Source organism: Lemur catta, chromosome 2 (genome assembly GCF_020740605.2).
Source record: "Lemur catta isolate mLemCat1 chromosome 2, mLemCat1.pri, whole genome shotgun sequence".
Classification (NCBI taxonomy): domain Eukaryota; kingdom Metazoa; phylum Chordata; class Mammalia; order Primates; family Lemuridae; genus Lemur; species Lemur catta.
This window is the reverse complement of record NC_059129.1, coordinates 63,696,181-63,711,898: the sequence shown is the minus strand read 5'-3', so window position 1 is coordinate 63,711,898 and position 15,718 is coordinate 63,696,181. Positions and strand designations below refer to the sequence as shown.

Below are 15,718 nucleotides of genomic sequence, written 5' to 3'. Positions count from 1 at the left end.
GCCTTATAAAGTTATGATTCACTGGTTTAAATCCTAGAAATATGTTATTCATACTGCATAAAAAATCAACAAATTAAAAAATTTTTAAAAATATTATTATAATTTATTTAAAAAACCTATTATGCCAAAAACATTGTTCAAAGGCATCGTTACGGTCTTGGAATGGTGGCTTAACTGTAGTCAAGACATGTTGAAACATGACCTTCTTCTAAATAAGTTACAACAGAGCACAGATCATATTAGGAAGCCTTTTGGGATCTCAAATGAAGTGAAAACACTAGCTGCCTTTAAATACCAAGAGTGTAAGATATGTCCAAATGACTAGAACAGAGAAATTAAAAGCACTGACTTTCCTAAAGATAACTGGTACCAACAAAGAACTTGAGATCACAGGAAGAAAAAGAAAGGATCACAATATAGTGTCATTTTTGAATTAAGAATATTTATGGTAATTGGTATGTTGAACGGGCACAGCTCCTAAGTTACCAAAATGCAACTTTGTTTTTGTCTCTCCCCATCCCCTTACATTTTATTGGGCGGTAGGAGGAGGCAGAAGTCCTTTCCTTGACCTTAAATGAAAATTCCTTTTAGCTCATGTCTTTTATGGTCACTCTCAAGTAATTTTTTTCAACTGCCTCATAGTACTAGTCATAAACAATCTCAATTTGGAAATTAGAATAGCCAGTAGTCCTGTATGATAATCAAAACTCCAAATGTCATTTAGCATTACAGCTCTTATCCACTCTGAAACTTTTAACAGGCCAGTAGCCATTGTCTGGGAAGGGGATGTTTGTTGCTTCATTCCTTCTCCATTCTTCTCCCTAGCTTACAAGAGATGTTTCTTCCTTCTCCTGGGTCAGATGTAGGAGGAAAGGGAATTGAGAGGCAAGGGTAGCATGGCAGATGTTAGAAGATGATTCTTTCTCTAGGTGATGGTCCTGGATTCCTCCAAATTTCCCATTCTTGGGGGTGTTTCTTCTGGGCACCTATACTCACTTCTGGCAGTTGCTTTTTTCCTTTGTGACCCAGGGCAATGAAGTATAGAGGAGGAAAGACTTCCTCTACCCTCTTAGGTTCAGTCATTGGGGGGGGGCTGTGAATTATGCTGGCAAAAGGCAGACTAGTAAGAGAAAAGATAAATTTAATCTTGTACAAGTGGGAGTTCACAGAAAAATGTAACTCAAGGAGAGGGTTAGAATTTGGGGCCTATATACCATCTTAAATAGAGGAAGGGAAGGAGGAGAAAGGCATTTATGGGAAAATAAATGATTTCTGGAAAGATAAAGATAAATGGGCCCTTAGGAGAATAGATGGGAGATAAGACAGTTTGTGACTAATGTTTTTGTGTGTGGTGCTGGTGATAAGAGTCAGTATTCCCCATCCTGGGAATTTATGACATTGAGTTCTTTTGGGAGGCTCTGCTTTTAGGAAGATAAGGAATTGTAAGGACTCAAATATGTTCTTAAAATATTTAAAATGTTCAGAATAATTTTTATGCCACAGTGGCATATTCTAAACCCCTTCACAAGCATTTTACCTCCATCTTCCTTTATGCTGAGCCCCTGTCACCTGCTAAGTGGTCCTACTGGACATTTAAAATCACTAGCCTCATGCTAGTGTAGGGAGTGAGAAGTATCTTTTCCCTCTACCCTTCTTAGTTCATGGCTGGGGCCCCATAGCAAAAGACAGATTAACAAGAGAAAAGCATACAAATTTATTTAATGTAAGGTTTTTTGGGGGTTTTTTTGGTTTTTTTTTTTTTTTTGAGACAGAGTCTCACTCTGTTGCCCAGGCTAGAGTGCCATGGCGTCAGCCTAGCTCACAGCAACCTCAAACTCCTGGGTTTAAGCGATCCTCCTGCCTCAGCCTCCCGAGTAGCTGGGACTACAGGCATGCGCCACCATGCCTGGCTAATTTTTTCTGTATATATTTTTAGTTGTTCATATAATTTCTATTTTTAGTAGAGACGGGGTCTTGCTCTTGCTCAGGCTGGTCTCGAACTCCTGAGGTCAAACGATCCACCCGCCTCAGCCTCCCAGAGTGCTAGGATTGCAGGCGTGAGCCACTGCGCCCAGCCTAATGTATTTGACATGAGAGCCTTGGTAAGGAAATGAAGACTGAAGAAATAGTTAAACCTTACTGTTTTTATAGTAGATTTGATGGAGATTGGAGAGTTGTGGAGAAATGATACGACAGAGAGTATGGGGTAAGTGTATTGAACTTAGCAAGGCCTGTTTGCTTGGATTCTTCGTTTTGTTCCTTCATCTTTGGCAATAAGGATGTTCCTTTCTTCCCAGTATAGGGTGAACACCTCTCACATAAGGGCCATATGACTGCTTCAGGGGAAGTCAGAAAATCTTGAGTTTTAGAAGGGGGTGGGGAGGCTTCTTCCTTCTGCTGCTTTCTCAAATTTCTTCAGCTTAAAACATTCAGTATGCCAGGGTGCCATATTTTGGGGTAGCATAGCCTGAACCCTGAATGTTAAGAGTTCAAGTAAGTATAAATTTATTTATCAGTATACTAATGTGATTTCTTCAGTTTTATTTCTCTTCAAATTCTAAGAAAGTCTCAGGGTGTCTTTCTTGCTCTTTCAGTTTGTATAATTAATTTATTATTTGATTTAAAACCTGCTTTTGGCCGGGCGCGGTGGCTCACGCCTGTAATCCTAGCACTCTGGGAGGCCAAGGCAGGTGGATTGCTCGAGGTCAGGAGTTCGTGACCAGCCTGAGCAAGAGTGAGACCCCGTCTCTACTAAAAATAGAAAGAAATTATCTGGCCAACTAAAACTATATATATAGAAAAAAAAAATTAGCTGGGCATGGTGGCGCATGTCTGTAGTCCCAGCTACTCGGGAGGCTGAAGCAGTAGGATCGCTTGAGCCCAGGAGTTTGAGGTTGCTGTGAGGTGGGCTGACGCCATGGCACTCACTCTAGCCCGGGCAACAGAGCAAGACTCTGTCTCCAGAATAAATAAATAAATAAATAAAACCTGCTTTTATAGTGGGGATGATTTTTCCAGATGAATCTTCTGCTTTTACAGATAGCAAACTGCTGTGTTTTTTTTCCTTTTTTTTTTTTTCATTCTGTGATCTTTTGCTTTCTACACTATTCCTCTGGTGATATAGAAATTATTTTTGGCCCTAGAGTGTCTTAGGTAGCCCAGGCATGTCTTGAATCTTAATAGGAAACTTTTATATCTGAGGGATCTGTAAGGAAGGAATAACAGGAAGAAAGCATGCCTTGATTTGAGGAAATCCTCTTGACTTCCAGGATGATTTTCTCTTGTTGCTTACAGACCTGCTTTTATCACCGTGCTGCCTGAATCAACAGTTAGTAATTTGTGAAACAGCTTCTTCCAAGAGTTTGCTGCTTATTTATTTATTTAGAAACAGGGTCTTGCTATGTTACCAGGCTGGAGTGCAGTGGCAGGATCATAGCTCACTGTAGTCTCGAACTCCTGGGTTCAGATGAGTCTCCCACCTCAGCCTCCCAAGTAGCTGAGACTATAGGTGTGAGCCACAGCACCCAGCCATAGTTTTAATCTTAAGTATCATTAGCTCAAAGTGACAGCTGATGGTTAAAATATTGTCAAATGGATCCAATACAGGAATTATGCAGTCGAACAGGGTAAAAAACTAAGCTCCCTCCCCCCACTGTATATGTGTGTGTGTGTGTGTGTGTGTGTGTGTGTGTGTGTGTGTGTGTGTGTGTATAAATGGATATTTTACTTTTGGCATTGGTTCTCAAATTATGTTCCTTAGGATCACTGATACTCTACTAAATAAAATAATACAAATTTTTTTAAAAAGTGAAAAAAAAATGAGCAAATTATGATTTTTTTCTCATAAATTTTTCTTACATTTGTGCTGAAAGAAGTTAAGAAGCAAATGACAAATATTAACAAGAATATTTTAGAAACAACCTATCATTCATTTTTAGTTTACCATCCTATCTAGCCCTTACAATGGAATTAAATATATTTGTGATGTTCAAAAAAAGTACATGGTTTTGAGGCTACTTTGACACTTGTTTACGTATTTGAGCACCATTGTTTTTGATAAAAATTGGTTCTCTGAGTTAGAAAATAGAGTATATGTTGAAAAATAAGCAGTGTTACAAAGATGAGTTCAACATTTATTTACATAAAAGTTGTTTTGAATAGATAAAAGTTGCCCCCACCCTGCATAGGATTGTTTCATTAATGTAAATAACATTTTTATTTTGTGACCTTACAGGAGCCCAGGCTTGCGTGCTTGTGTTTTCTACCACAGACAGGGAATCTTTTGAAGCAATTTCCAGTTGGAGAGAGAAAGTAGTAGCTGAAGTTGGAGATATACCAACTGTACTTGTACAAAACAAGATTGATCTTTTGGATGATTCTTGCATAAAGAAGTAAGATGGCTACTTTTCGGGGAGGACGGACAGTAATTCGGTGAAGTTAAAACATATTTTAATTTTTGCATAGATGCCAAAATTTAGAAAAGATTTTATATTATAGTTTGAAGGTTTTAATTACTTAAAGGTTTTAGTTTATTTAAATTTTCTGTGAGCTAGTCTGTGTGATTGGTTTGGGTTAAAAAAAAATTCACAGATTCGTAAGTAGAGTAAATTAAAGGAATAAATTTTTAGGGCTGTTTTACAATTCCAACCTCAGGTCCTTGTACCACAAATCCAATTCTTCATGTTAAGTTAAACCTGGATATAGTAAGAATGTTAAGAAAAGCATCCCTAGATGTTTTAGTATCTAGAATAAATAGCTACCCCATGTTGATGAATTTAAATAAAAGGTTCAGGTTCATATTTTTTGTATATTTAAAACTATTTTGCTCAAATTTGAGGGCAGAGTCTAGCATCCAGATAATTTCTGCCTATGAATATTTACTCATTGCATTATTAATATTTTTGCTAGCTTTAAAAATCTTTGCTTGGTTTTTACCTTGTTTTTTCCTATGTGTTCTTATATTAGCTATCCATTGCTATATAACAAATTAGCCCAAAACTTAGTAGTTACATCAGTTTCTGTAGGTCAGGAATTTGGCAGTGGCTTAGCTGGGTGGTTTTTCACGTTTGCAGTCAAGATTTTGACTAGGCCTGTAGTCATAGAAAGGCTTGAGTGGGTCTGACCATCCTTCCTTACTCACTTGGCAGGAGGCCTTAGTTCCTTGGCACCTGGGCCTCTCCTTTGGGCTGCATGAGTGTTTTCACAAAATGATAGCTTCCCCCAGAGCAGGTGATCCAAGAGAAAACAAGGCAGAAGCCACAGTGTCTCTTACGACTCAGTCTCAGAAGTCACATACTGTTCACTTCTGTTGTGTATTATTAGACACCCAGACCAACCTACATTACCTAGCGTGAGAGGAAACTACACAAGGGCATGAAGACGGGGAGACGGGGGATCTTCTGGAGCCATTTAGAGCACGGTTACTACAGTACTAATAAAACTAATATCAGCAGTCCACAGTCAGGAGTCCTAACAAAACTAAAATTAGGAGTCCACTCTTGTAGACAGACTTTGGCTTTTGGCAGCAAAGTTGTTTCATGGCCAGCAAGAATAAAATAAGTAATTCACTGTAATATTTTCAGAGTGTAATTAAATCCAAATGTTCTTAAAAAGATAAGGAGAAAATTAATTAAAATATTACGTAAAGAAAAGTGATATTTAATTATTTTAGGGCCAGAGATAGTGACTTTATAGAAAGCCTTCTGTGTACAGATACAGCGTAATGGTTAGTGTTTATCCCCCAAGAGTAGTGAAGACTAGAAATCCGTTTAAGCACTGAGAAAACAGCTTTCAGCTTGTTTTAACTGGGCATCAATGTCAAGCTTCTTTTAAAAGAAATGTGAAAATTTTCTGAAAGATCTGATCCACCTTCCCACCCCGCCCTGCCAAACTGTATTCAGTAAATGTAATTAGAAGTGACTTTAAAACAAGCTGTCCGAAGGTACCTTTATAAGCATTTTTTTAATTGATGTGCAGTGAGGAAGCTGAGGCGCTGGCAAAAAGGTTAAAGTTAAGATTCTACAGAACATCAGTGAAAGAAGATCTAAACGTGAATGAAGGTAAACTGCCTTTTTAAAAAACAATTGCAACAAGTTTGTTTTATTCCTATGTTTTTTCTGTTGTTTTGTTTAGAAATTATATTTATGAGAACAAAATTTTCTTTTTGTCACCCACTATCAGGTGAAATTTGAAGGCATTCTGCTTCCTTGAGTTAGAGTCCTTAATTATTTACTAATGTCCTTGAATACTTGTTACTCTGGTGGGGTCTGGGGTTTTTATTATTATCTTCAAAAATCTAAGCTATCTATTTATATGTATGCATATATGTGTTTTTAATGCATACCTATTAAAAATTACTGAATTGTTTTAGAACTACACCGTAGTAGATATTCCATTAGGTAGTTACAATGACCTTAATTTGTTTAATAATATTTTCCAGTTTAAGAAAGTGAGATTAGAGAAAGATGATTGTTATTTTTATTGCCATTTATTAGATTACAACTAGATTGTTGCTCAGGTATCTGTTCTGGGTACTTTTCTTCACCTAAAGAAAGCAGACATCTTTTTAACACTGAGTCAGTTTAGTGTTGCTGAATATTAGTCACTATTCAAATACTTAAAAGAGCCAGTGTCCACAAGTATCATTTAACTTTTTTACTAGTAAAATACGACTGTATGTTTATTAGTATTATTGTAATTCTCAGAATTACCCAAATAATTTTTAAAAGTCGAATTTTTAACTAGATTGTATGCTTCTAATTCTAACTTTAAATTTGTTTAGTAATATAAATATTATAAGTAATGCAAAATAACAGATTTACACATATAAATTATATTGACCTGGTTGAGGGGTGTTTTTTATTCCAGTTTTTAAATATTTGGCTGAAAAATATCTTCAAAAACTCAAACAACAAATAACTGAGGATCCAGAACAAATGCATTCAAGTAGTAACAAAATTGGTAAGTACCAGGAAATTCTATTATAGCTTATGTTTACTTGGTAAATTTATTTTCCACTCATTATTAGTATACATTTTAAAATATGTATAATATATAATTTCTTTAAGAAATATGATTAAAAACTGTTAAATCAGTGATTATTAAACTTACAAGTATCAAGTCTCTTGTTAAAAGGTATATTGAGTTAAAGTTTTTTTTTTTTTTTTTTTTTGAGACAGAGTCTCACTCTGTTGCCCGGGCTAGAGTGAGTGCCATGGCGTCAGCCTAGCTCACAGCAACCTCAAACTCCTGGGCTTAAGCGTTCCTACTGCCTCAGCCTCCCCAGTAGCTGGGACTACAGGCATGTGCCACCATGCCCAGCTAATTTTTTTCTATATATATATTTTTAGTTGGCCAGATGATTTCTTTCTATTTTTCAGTAAAGACGGGGTCTCACTCTTGCTCAGGCTGGTCTCGAACTCCTGAGCTTGAGCGATCCACCCACCTTGGCCTCCCAAAGTGCTAGGATTACAGGCGTGAGCCACCGCGCCCAGCCAAGTTTTGTTTTTTTACCATTAAATTTTGTAGGTTCATTTGATAGATGAAAGACAGCAGAGATATAAAGACTTTTTATAAAGGCCTATCCTTTATATAAAGGAGCTTTATAATACTTGTTATTCTGACTGTGTGCTTGTACTGGCTTTTACCTTTTCCCTTTCTTACCATCTTGCTTATTACCTGTTAATGATTTTTTTTTTTTTAACATTATGCCAGCAGATCTTTAGCATTCCCTGAAGAACAAGTGTGTTGTCTTCTCTTTCACAGTAACTGATTGACCATGTCTTCCTATTTGCTTTGGCTTCCAGGAATATGGGAGCCAAATTTGCTGCTTCTAAATCTTCTGTGTAATCTCTTAAGGACTTCAGATGTGTATTCCATGCTGCCCACTGCGTATACATAAACACACACAGCATTTTTTGGACTTGTTTTAACTTAGATTTTTTTCCTGGGTTCTGGCTTCTTTTTTCTTTGCCATTTTTATTGCATAAGTTCCTGCCATCAGATACCTCATATGCTTTGTGAAACAACATAGGACATTTGCAGTAAGCCTCTGCCTGGTCTAGTCTCCTTGGCCCCACTCCTGTCTTCTTCCAGTCTACTGATTAAAGCTCTTTAATGAAACAAGGTAAATGAAGATTCTCTTCACTCCAACATTTAAAGGCAGTTTTGTCCATCCTTCTGTGTAGCCTTATGCCCCACTATGATAACATACCCTGGGTACTAGTTCTCTCAGAGGTCTTGATCTTTCCTGAACATGTCCCAGGCTTTCTTCCTTCTTCACTTCTGCTCATTTTGTTTCTTCTATCAAGAATGACCTCTCTTTCTCATCTTTTGAAGAACTATTCATTCCTCAAGGACTATCTAGAAAGCTCTCAGCTGTCTATCTGGCTCAAGCTCTTCTGAGGGAACAGAGATCTAAGTCCAGGGCATCACCAAGTGTCCAGTTCCACCTTCTTCAGGTAGTTTTTCCTTTCTTATGAATTAGTCAGTCCTTCCTTTGAATCTAGGATCTTGTGTCTGTTTTATGACACTTAACATATAATGTCTTATAGAAATACTTGTTTACCATCTTGTCTTGCTTATGAGATTGTAAACTTCTTATGGGCATCTTAATCATCTTTGTATCCCTGATGGTATCTCTGGCCCAGAGTTTTGTGTATCATGGATGCTAAATAGTTCGTAAATAGGAGATTTTATTTTGTGAACAGCACAGTTCAAAATGGAAACTATGATAGCTGAAAGTTTTTCTTTAGTTCATCTCTTTTAGCTACCTGTCACTTTATCCATAGACCACTTTTTTGCTGTTGTTAGCCCATGTCACTTTCTTGTTGTTGTTTTAGCCTACGTAGGAAAAACTTATATTACTACCACCTTTTACATATGCAATGTTTTTATTAACATAAAATCTCACGAATACTGTTGTTAACTACAAATTAGGTATTCTTTAGGAAGTTATATGATGTGAAGTCAACAAGTTATTAAAATTGTATTTACTGACTCCAAATTTCAAAAATAGATTGTTAGTGAAAAGATGCTGAACAGTGTATAGAATATGCCATAGTTTGAGTAGAAAAGAGTGGGAAAAAGAATATATATGCATTTTTTTCCTGTATATGCATAAAATATTTCTGGAAGGATATATAGGAAAACTGATAATACGTTTGCCTTAGGGGAGGAGAACTGGCAAGGGACAGGGATTAGGGTGAAAAGGATACTTGAGTGTGACCTTTTTTGTACCCCTTGAACTCTGTACCTTATATATTAGCTATTAAAAAATAAGTGAAACAAAGACAAAAGCTTTAAAATTTGTCGGTACTTAAGTGTCTGTCGATGTGTGAATGGATAAGCAAAATGTGGTATATACACAGAGTGGACTATTAGTCAACCTTAAGAAAGAAGGAGATTCTGCAGTATGCTACAACATGGATGAACCTCGAAGACATGCCACATGAAAGTCACAAAAATATATTATATAATTGCATTTATATGAGGTGGAGTAGTTAAAATCAGAGACAGAAAATAGAATGGTGGTTGTCAGGGCATGGGGGGAGGAGGAATGGGGAGTTGTTATTTAATGGGTATGGAGTTTCAGTTTTAAAGATGAAAAGAGTTATGGCAGTGGATGGTGGTGATCATAGCAGAACATTATGAATATACTTAATACTACTTAACTGTATGCTTAAAAATGGTCAGGATGGTAAATTTTGTTGTGTGTATTTTACTACAGTAAAAAAAATGGAAAAAATTTATAAATACTTGAAAATATTACTGATTTTACTAACAAGCTGGATGCAGCAGGTAACTCTGAGGAGTATCAGTGTCAATCTCTGTGTTTTCCCTCAATTTATACAGGTGTCTTTAATACATCTGGTGGAAGTCACTCGGGTCAGAATTCAAGTACCCTTAATGGTGGAGATGTCATCAATCTTAGACCCAACAAACAAAGGACCAAGAAAAACAGAAATCCTTTTAGCAGCTGTAGCATACCATAACATGTTTTAGAGAAGAAAAAAATTGAATTCTATTGTGCAATTCAGTAAGAAATCCATCTGGCTGTCATGGTATGTTACAAATTTTTTAGCAGACTTTGCACCTAATGGGTCTCTGAAAGTTGACAGACTTAAATATAGCTCCACAATGCTTTTCAGAATGTAGAGTGAGACCTGGTGGAAAAATTACTGCCCTATGGACTTATTTTCATTTTTTTACATTAGACAAAGCCTCTCCTATTTTTGAGGGAATGCTGTAAGAAATGTCAAGAACAGGTTTTGCTGAATTTTAAATGCTGGAAAACACATTGAAATGCCTAAATATATTGGTACAGATTTTAATAGTATGGATCAGGGAAAGATAATAAGCATTCTTTTTCTGAAATTGGTCATCTAGCTTTTCCAGAAAATAGTATTGAATCTGAATACTTACAAAAAATAATACAGAAAGGTAAACCCTAAATCTTGCCAGACTGCATTGTGTATGTTGGCAACGTTACTTGTGCAATATCTGTATAATGTAGAATGTGGAGGTGTGCATGCAGATATCTGGTACTGGAGTGAACTGAAGGGTATGTGCAGTATTTAAGGAAATGTAGATTCTAATTAATTCATTTGTAAAACCATTTACACATTGTGTATATGTTTTTATTTTCAAACGAGAGATTCCAGACATATATTTTGCAAAATGAGCATGAATTTAAAAAGTGCTTTGTGCCAAAAATATCATACCTACTTTTTATAGTGCTTTACTATCAGAATTTATATTGTTTATAATATCTTTTAAAAGTAGTTTTCATTTCTGACAGGGTAGATAAAAGAGGAGTGGGAACATTTTAATGCTAGAGCATCTCCTAGGTGAGACTTGTAAAATCGCTTTCATGTGGCTGCCCCAAGCGTGGTGAGCTCTTGCCGTCGTAAGGTTACCCAGAGTCCCTAAGAAGGTCCACGGCACCTCTGAGGTCATTCAGGAGGTCCTGTGAAGTGTGGTGGTGTTTCTAGCGCCTTTTGCTGCTGAGAATCCAACTTTGAACTTACAAGATTATTCTAACCATTTTTTAAAACGCACAAAAGATGATTAGTCCTAATCCAAATTATGGATTTTATAATACCCTGCAACTCTAAAGCATCCTTTTGTGTACACATTTTTGTATTGTATTTTAAGATTATCGCTTAAAATTTCTATAACCTTTAGTTTGTATAGCACTTTCTCAAGAGCTCTGTCAGCACCACATACATAATTTAAGAAATGATTTAATAAGGTAATCATGTGTCAGACCATACATTTTGTGACTTGGGATAGTAGCTTTCCAATTAAGATAATTGCATGAACTCTGTTCAAACTGATTATCATTCATCAGTGGCTTTGTTTTTAACCTATAAATAACCCCTTTCAATATATCTGGTTTTTACAGGATTTCAAAATACGTAAAAATAACTTTTCTTGGAAAATGTGTCATGAAGTCATTTTTCATTGTTTGTACTAGATGTTCTATGTATTCCTCTTTTATGTTTTATCTTTATTTTTTTGAGTCTTCCATCTGTACCACCCTCATCCTCCTGCCCACATTAATGTTGAGAACATAATAGAATTCCCTAGGGTGTGTCCTTAAGTGGTCAAGAGTAAATGTTCACTTTTCACAATACTGAAATCGATCTGGCCTTATCTATTTCAAAGTAATATAAAATGTTTATTTTTATGTCACCAGTTGTTACCACTCCCATTGCTGGCAGTGGGATAGCGGTGGGGGAGAAACTTAGTTCCTAACAGTGGACACCTGCTAGTGATTCATCTTTTCTACTCTCTGGAAATACAGTCTCTTTAATTTTTGCACAAAATATATTTTGCAGCAAATACTTACGGTCTTTATTAGCAGAAAAATCATTATATAATGTGTTGGAGTTATATTTCATATTAATTAAATGCATATAGGTAAAAGTGTGTTACTTTTCTATATAAAAAATGTTATCTCTGATGGTTGGGGTTCCTCTATATTTGTAATATAATTTTATGTACTTAGTTTTATCCTTTTTTTTTGTTTTCTTTTTTTTTTTTTTGAGACAGAGTCTCGCTTTGTTGCCCCAGCTAGAGTGCAGTGGCATCATCATAGCTCGCTGCAGCCTCATACTTCTGGGCTCAAGTGGTCCTCCTGCTTTTATCCTTTCTTTAAAATAAGAACTGAAAAGAAATCTTTGTTACACATTTGAATTTTCAATTTGCACTGCTGTATTTTAAACCTAACCATAATTAGTCATTTTAAATAATTAAGTAGGCCTGAAAATCAGCCACAAGTGATATGTTAATTTTTCAATTTCTAAAGGTTTCAAAATTGACAAAATAAGTTTATTGGTAATATCTAATGAGTCCATGTGTACTAAAGAGAAACTTGTCCAAGATCCCAGGTTATTGTGCATTTGTGCTGTAATCTACTTTTTTACCTTATGGCTAATCTTTATTATGCAGACGTATAGCTGTGGAATAATTGCCATATTTCAAGAGTTCCTTAGGATTCCTGTTCCTTTCTCAGTCTCTGCCTATGAATTAGTCTACAGAATAGCTCCCATAAGGCAATATAGTTAAGTAAAACCAGGTTAAATGCCCAAAGTTGATAGCACACATGTATTTTTTCAAAATAAAGTTAGGCTAACACTACCAAAAAGAGGATGAATGACTTCCCTCGTTGTGGAGTGAAGTTAGATGGTTGTTTCAGAAGTTGACAGTGCAGTGCTTAGAACTCTCAGCAACATGTACTGCGTTGGACCTGTGACTTTTAGGAACTGAGACCTTTTCTGAGTATCCCAGAATGAGGAGTTGGCCTTAGAACCTAATGTCGGAACTTACAGTGCTGTACTCTCTTCATGTAAGATCTTACTGTTAGCATCCTTTTCAAAACCTTTGAAATAGTTACTGGTAACCTGCTGAAATGTTCCCATTAATATATCAGTAGTGTGTCTGTTTCTTTGAAAACAAAATGAACTGATGGGGTCAAAGCTTGTCTCACATGGCACCTATCTAATGAACAAGTGGATTTATTCAGTTTTAACTATTAGGTATGAATTTCATGTGTATTATTGTCACTCTTTAGGTTTTCACCTATACAATATGTAAATGTATCACACAAGTGAATTTATTTGCTAACAGGAAATATTTAAAACTACATTGGAGGCCAGGCGCGGTGGCTCACGCCTGTAATCCTAGCACTCTGGGAGGCCGAGGTGGGCGGATTGTTTGAGCTCAGGAGTTCGAGACCAGCCTAAGCAAGAGCGAGACCCTGTCTCTACTAAAAAATAGAAAGAAATTATATGGACAGCTAAAAATATATAGAAAAATTAGCCGGGTATGGTGATGCATGCCTGTAATCCCAGCTACTTGGGAGGCTGAGGCAGGAGGATCGCTTGAGCCCAGGACTTTGAGGTTGCTGTGAGCTAGGCTGATGCCACGGCACTCTAGCCCGGGCAACAGAGTGAGACTCTGTCTAAAAAAAAAAAAAACCTCCTACATTGGAATCTGAAATACCCAGTCACCAAACTCCTGCATAACTGGATGATTTGGCTGTAATAATCTTTATTAGGTAGTGCTCCCTTTTCTTCTCGCTCTTGAAATAGCCATAGTAGGATGCTGGTAAATGTCTTCTAAAATTAAAACTTTGGATTCAAAGGAAAACTGAATCCCTTCTATATTTTTGTTACTAATAAATAATGCTTTTGTAAATTTAAATGGAAAACCACTTGTATGTATTGCTATTGGATTGCAGTTAATGCTCTCAAGTGTAATTTAAAATACACTACTTGATAAAAATTTCATGAAAGATGAATTCCAATAATCAAAAAATAAATGCATTTCAAAGCTGAAATTTTGTGTGATATGTGTGACGAGTATCACCAGTGTGGCACTAAATAGTGAAAGATATAATGTGACTTCTTTAAAAATCTAAATAACCTAAAAATATTTCATGTTTCACATACTCATTTTATTGATAGTGGTTATTTAATGCAACTTAGTAATGCTGTGGTTTAATTTTGCCTTGGAACTTTTATAATTTTATTAGTATCTGTTTTAAAAAGTTTTTTGTCTTGTTTAGAGGCTTTTGGCCCCCAAATAACAATATATGCATTTATGTTACATTGTGGTATAAAATAATGGTATAGTTCAAATTTATTTAACAACTGCTATGTGTCAGACACCATGCTCAGCACCTTGCACGCAGTATCTGGTTTACACTTCATAACTTATAGGAGCATTAGTATCTTGATTTTACAATTTGGGAGGGCAGGGACTTACAGAAGCTAAATTACATGTCCTGGGGTCCTCTGCTGATTAGTGGTGGGGTTGGGAGTTCATGCCAGGTCCTCTGTGTATGCTCTTGTGTGTTTTGTCCCAGGGCTTGTGTCATCTTCAGACCTCTGAGGTGTAATGATTACATTTGGAGATGTATTTATAATACTCCACAGATCTGAATGTTAGATCCATCTTCCAATGCAAGAGTTTTCAGTCTTTTCTGATGCCCTTTATCAAACTTGTGCGTAACTGTGCCCAGCTTAACATGTCCTGGTCTTCCCTGGAACACTGCATGTTAAAGCTGGACTAGTTACTGAAATCAACCCTCATGGTGATATGCATGCCCACGATATGCATGGGAAGCATACCTGCAACAACATTTAATAGTCTGAGGTAGATAATTAAAAGATGGCATGATCTAGTTCAATCTGTTTACTCTTAGTTCATGATTCAAAATTGAAGAATGTGGTATGTCCCTAAGCAGAAAGTCCATTTTCATTTTGCCTGCTTGTTATGAGTAGACATACAAAAAAAAAAAAAATAAGAGACTGGCTAAGCTCAAGTTCACTTGTGTGTCCCTGTTTTCTTTTCCAAGATTCTCAGCTCTTTTACTTTCATCTGTCTTTGAAAAAACTAAAATCCAGCCTTCAAAAATAGTAATAAGTAATGTATCTTCAAATGTGTCAGCATTTATCACAATCGTCACTAATTTGAAAGGGACGAAAATACATGGATGTTTCCTAGTTAAAAATCATTGCATGTTTTTTAGTTTGCCAGATCCTTACTCTGCTGCTTCCAGTAGTTGTTAAATTATTTCATGCTTTCCAATTTTAAAATGTTAGAGAAGAATTCTTCATTAGTTGATCACCTTTTTGGGGTGAAATCTAAGCACTCTGAGTCAGGGTGCTGAACTGAGCCCCACGAATACAAAGGACCACGTGTGTATTCATTGTGTCCCTGTGCTTAACACCTCACTGAATAGAATGTGATGTGAATGGTGCCCCCTGGAGGATGCAGCGCTGGTCCTGGGAAGGAAGCAAGCACTGGAAGCTGCCAGTTCACATTCATTATCCCCTTCTTGCCCTGCTGAAAGCTTGGGGATTTTTTTTTTTTTTAATGTCAGGGTCCCTAAATTAAAATACCACAAGGGTCAATTCCATGTTTGTCATACTTTTAACTGGGAAGGATTTTTCACTCTTTCCTTTTTGATGAAATTTGAGTGCACTTCTGTCAACTCTGCAGGTCCTGCTGTCACACTCCAGGGAGCCTGTCCTTAAAGGTGAAGGCAGAAGGCACTGGGAAGCAGTGCCAACAAGGGGTGGCAAAACGGCTGTCCTAAAACCCTGTGTTACATTCTAAGACCAGTACAGAGTTGGGACAGGGCGAAACATACTCTAAATGTCCTTATGATCTAATTCTATTATCTACATAAAAGATGATAGTTTAAATG

The 15,718-nt window shown here is 36.4% G+C and overlaps 1 protein-coding gene across 2 annotated transcripts in view; it reads left to right on the top strand.

The window, feature by feature from the left end:
• Positions 1 to 15,718, top strand: part of RAB23 (RAB23, member RAS oncogene family) — a 34,914-nt gene that overhangs the window by 14,760 nt on the left and 4,436 nt on the right. Inside the window, exons 4-7 of one of the 2 annotated variants that reach the window (XM_045543793.1) lie at positions 4,235 to 4,391; positions 5,977 to 6,059; positions 6,868 to 6,960; positions 9,853 to 11,908. In XM_045543793.1, coding sequence (XP_045399749.1) covers positions 4,235 to 4,391; positions 5,977 to 6,059; positions 6,868 to 6,960; positions 9,853 to 9,992 — 473 coding nt within the window. In that variant the 3' untranslated portion in view covers positions 9,993 to 11,908. Of the gene's footprint in view, positions 1 to 4,234; positions 4,392 to 5,976; positions 6,060 to 6,867; positions 6,961 to 9,852; positions 11,909 to 15,718 lie in introns of those variants that run through there. The other variant, XM_045543794.1, reaches the window with a different exon arrangement.